This window comes from Cryptomeria japonica, chromosome 6, assembly GCF_030272615.1.
Source record: "Cryptomeria japonica chromosome 6, Sugi_1.0, whole genome shotgun sequence".
NCBI lineage: Eukaryota > Viridiplantae > Streptophyta > Pinopsida > Cupressales > Cupressaceae > Cryptomeria > Cryptomeria japonica.
In genome coordinates, this window is record NC_081410.1 from 77323687 (window position 1) to 77328394 (window position 4708).

A 4708-nucleotide genomic window follows, 5' to 3' on the forward strand; every position below is an offset into this window, starting at 1 on the left:
GAGAAAACGGACTTACTCTCACCCCACCAATCATATGTGCTAGAGACGTGTCGTTGTGATATTGGCCTGACAAGCGAATCGCCACCCACCATCTTAGGATTAATGTCAATACATCTTCTAGAATTTTATGTAAACCCAAGTCAATACCAAACAAATCTCTCCAAAGGAAATTATACAGGACAAAAATGTTTAAACATTGTTTAAACAATGATGTAATGAAGTTCGAACTTTGGAAAGAAAGTGAGTGTCTTTGACAGTTGTGGGATTGAACGTTAGAATTTTATGTAAACCTAAGTCAATAACTTCGTATCCAGGCTTATATATAAACTACACAGCAATCCTTGTTTGAATCATCGCCATTTGCTTACTCAATCCTTTTAGGCTAGTAAAGAGAAGAGGTTTCCATTACAATGGAGAAGGCAGGCTTAGGAGAGTTTAATTTGGAGATTGTGGAGAGTTGCCTTGTGCAACCACGCCTGCCTTCGCCCAGAGCCACCCTTTATCTCTCAAACCTTGATAACCAGCCTTTAGTGAGAATGGCCTTTAATACGTTGCTTGTGAAAATGTTTTGCCAGATCCTGCCAAAACAATCTGAGAAGCTCTATCAAAAGTGTTGGTGTATTATTATCCTCTGGCTGGAAGATTGAGAAAGAAAGAAGATGGGAAGCTTCAAGTGGAGTGCACCGGAGAAGGTGTTCTCTTTGTTGAAGCCATGGTAGATAACAGCCTCTCAGTCCTTGGAGATTTGGACCAGCTGAAGCCATCATTCAAGCAGCTACTTTTTAGGTTCCCTTTCGACATAGCTCTGGAGGAGGTTCATCCCATGGTTCTCCAGGTAACATTGCTCTTAAGAAAGACAAAATACCTAAGAAAATTAACTCAAATTTTTATTTATTTATTTGACAATTAAAGTTATTTTACTATAGGTAAATCAGTTCGCATGTGGAGGCTTTGTTGTAGCAGTGAGTTTCCACCATAGTGTATGTGATGGACGAGGAGTAGGACAATTTCTCAAAGGTCTTGGAGAGATGGCTAGAGGATATGTTAAGCCATGTATTGAACCAATATCGGATAGAGTACTTCTTAAGCCAAGGAACATATTAGTTCATGACATAGAACTGATTGAAGAAAATATAAAGAGTACATTCCACTGATGGACACCTCCAATATTTAAAGAATCAATTCAAATGTCCCTTACCTTAAACAATGAGACATTAAAATATGTGAAAGATGAAATTATGCCAGAATGTTTAGGTATTTGTACTACATTTGAAATTGTTGCAGCTCTGATTTGGCAGGGAAGGACCAAGGTACTTGAAATTCCACATACTCAAAGTGTTAGTATTTCCTTTGCAGTTGATGTGAGGAGATCATTTAATCCCCCACTACCAAATGGATACTATGGAAATGGTATTGTTGCCGCACGTGCACAAGCTATTGCTCATGATGTCATAAACCAACCACTTTCATATCTAGTGAATATTATAAAGAAAACAAAGATGTCACTAACTAACGAGTATCTTAGATCGACCAATTTCCATCAGATATTTATAGCAACCAAGCTAATATAATTTTGAGTGACTGGAGGTGGTTGGGATTTAATGAAGTTGATTTTGGATCGGGAAGTCCAATGAATATATGTCTGATGTCCTGGAATGAGAATGGGCTCAACATATCAAATGGTTTTCTCTTCCTCCATTCTCCAAAACGAAAGGATGATGGATTTAAGGTGATAACATGGATGCCTCCACTAGATTTCAATTTATTTGAACTAGAAATAGAATCCATCATCAACAAATATGTTATCAAAGATTCTAAATTTTAATCTAATGGTTAAACCTTTTCACTTTTTATTAAATTTTTTGACAAGTTCATTCATGGCCAAGTTTTCTCAATGTAGATTTATTTTTTTATGTTTATATATAAAACCATTAAAGTTTTAAAATAGTTTGGGTATAAAAAAATATTTCTTATAAATTAATGTTAGTTTTTTCCATAAAGAATCATGCAATAATACAATATTGATTTTTTTTTCTCTATTTACTTTGTAAATATATTTTCCTCTTAACATTACCAATTATTTTTTGTTTTCATGATTTATTTTTTCTTTATTAATATTAATTATATTAGAATGATTGTTTATAATCATTTTCCTCCATCTAAATAATTTATTGTGTTTATGTACTAATATTATATTAGAAATTGTTTATAATATTTTTCTCCTCTCTCAACAATTTAATATTTTTTATATATTAAAGATTTTATATTTTAGTATGTTGAAATTAATTATTTAATAAAACACTTTAGATTTGTAGCATATTAGTAAAAAGTATTTATATATATTTTTATAATAATTTGAATTTAAAATATGACAATTTCAATTCCAACATTTTAGATATCCTTTTAGACATCTCTCGAAGGAAATCATTACATAATAATGTTATTTTTTGTATTTACATATTATATTTTAACAAAAAGATGTTAGTGTTAGTTGTTTAGTTTGAGGATAGTGAACTATTATTTAATATTTTATACAAAGTTGTAAGGAAATTGATATTTTTTTTATGTTAATATTATTATCTATGATAGTATTAGTTTAAATATTATAATTTATATTTTTAATAGATTAAGTGAAGCTAAGTCCCAAACCCCTTAAACAAAATATTATCATATATACAAAATGATAAAAAGATGAGAGAAACAACACAATTATAAGAACATTGCGAGGACAAAAAAGATAAAAAGGAATAAATGATATCATAATTAAAAATATTTGTTTTCACTCCCTCAACTTGGGTATGAGTTTAAGAAACATGTTTTGGAAGACCTTTACTTATTCTTTTGACAACAATCTAAGAAACCTTATTATCCATATCCATTGAAATTGGAGAGAGTGGATAGAAAATTATTGAAGAGAGTGGATAGAAAATTATTTTTGAGGCCTTAATTTGGGGTAGCATGTGAGGAAAGTAATGTGGAATTTAAATAGTTGAAAATAGAGAAGCCACTAGAAAAAATTGGAGGAACACCAACACCACCCATAAAAAGTGGTTTCGATTTGAAGGAGTGGTAGGAAACAAAATGGAGAAGGGATCACCTCCCAATCAATGACTATCTAGGAACATAAGTCTCTAATGTAGAATCAACCTTGACTGCATCAATAGTAAGGTGTTCTTGAAGAGAATAATTATTGCAACAAGAGGAAGATAGTGAGACCTTAAGGTTTAGGGAAATTGATCCCAACTTTTTTATTGGAAAACATTTGCCTACACAAAAATGGGATACCTTCATAGTCCAAAGTATGAGCCCAAGAGTGATTTTCCAAGACACAAACCAACCTCTACAAATAATTGCATAGAGAAATTCAAATCTACAAGGATATAAACATAAATGGTGAGTACAAATAGTAGTTTCTTGATGCACCATAATAAAATGTCCCAGAGAGTTTCAAACACATTCATAATGGGAGTCACACCATAAATCAAGAGGAAGATTAGGGAGGAAAATTTAAAGAAGCATATGATCTAATAGGATATAGTGAGAGGGTTAAAAGAGGAATACCAAGGATTTAGTAAGAGGAAAATTTGGCTCTAGAACTGTGAGAAAGCATCTAATTACATTATGATCTAATACTGAATTGAGAGTAATCATAAAGAAACCCTTAGAGCAACTTAAATTTTACTCTTTCCTTGTACAACAGGTCACCAAGATGAGCCCAAAATCTATACAAAATAGTCATTTTTTAGAGGAATACTCCTCATTTTTCAAAGCTTCTTACTAGAAAACCCCAACATATGGAGTTGGAGCACAAGTTAACATAGACTTCCCAAAGGTAAGAGTAGCAAGAGAAACAATAAGAAATATAACAATACCTTTGATGTGAGAGATAGTTAGAACAAATAGAGTTCATGTAAGAAGCCACACCACTAAAGACAAGTGTTATTCTAGAAAGATAATCTTCCTTCACATTACAAATAGGAGAATCCAAAATATTCCCCATTCCTCAAGATACAGTAGATATTCAATGCAGTGAAAACTTTAAGAAACCCCACACTAAAATGGTGTAAAATATTGGCGAATTTTTCATTACTCAGAGACCAAACATTTAATTTTATTGGCAATTTTTTCATTTTTCATTTAAATCTAATATAAATTTGCTTGGGGAATATCTTGAAATTAGCAAAATTTAGTAGAAAATGTTGATGAATATTAATCTTTCTTTTCAAATATAAAATATTTTTTTGGCAAATCAAACATTTGATATAAACCAAAAAAGTATTTTTTACGAGCGAATTTTTGAAATATATAAAATTATAAAGTTTAACTTGGCAAATTACGCTTCAAATAAAACAAAAAAAATAATTTTACTGGTGAACTATATTACAATTTTTTTTATCGGTAATATATAATTTTACTAATATTGAAAAACTTGTACATAGCAGAACCAAATTTATTTGAATTACATTCCACAACCATCGAAATTCTGAACCACAAAAACTATACTACCCAACTGACCACCCACATCATAGTACATATTCAAGACCACATTTGGAGATCCCCATTAAAAAAAGGGAAGCCTCAACTTCCCCAGCCAAAAAGACACTAAACATCCACCCCAGACCCCGACCACCCCAACCAGTAAGAGTCTATGACTCACCAAACCCAAGTCACCAACCATGACAAAGAGAGAGAGAGAGAATAAAATGGT

At 31.6% G+C, this 4708-nt stretch overlaps 1 protein-coding gene across 1 annotated transcript; it reads left to right on the forward strand.

Moving 5' to 3' along the window:
• The first annotated feature begins 343 nt into the window (after positions 1-343).
• On the forward strand, positions 344-1858 carry LOC131064180 (10-deacetylbaccatin III 10-O-acetyltransferase). Its single transcript, XM_057998211.2, has 2 exons — positions 344-835; positions 927-1858. The coding sequence occupies exons 1-2, from the start codon at positions 713-715 to the stop codon at positions 1152-1154; spliced, it is 351 nt and encodes a 116-aa protein (XP_057854194.1). The 5' UTR covers positions 344-712; the 3' UTR covers positions 1155-1858.
• The last annotated feature ends 2850 nt before the right edge of the window (positions 1859-4708 follow it).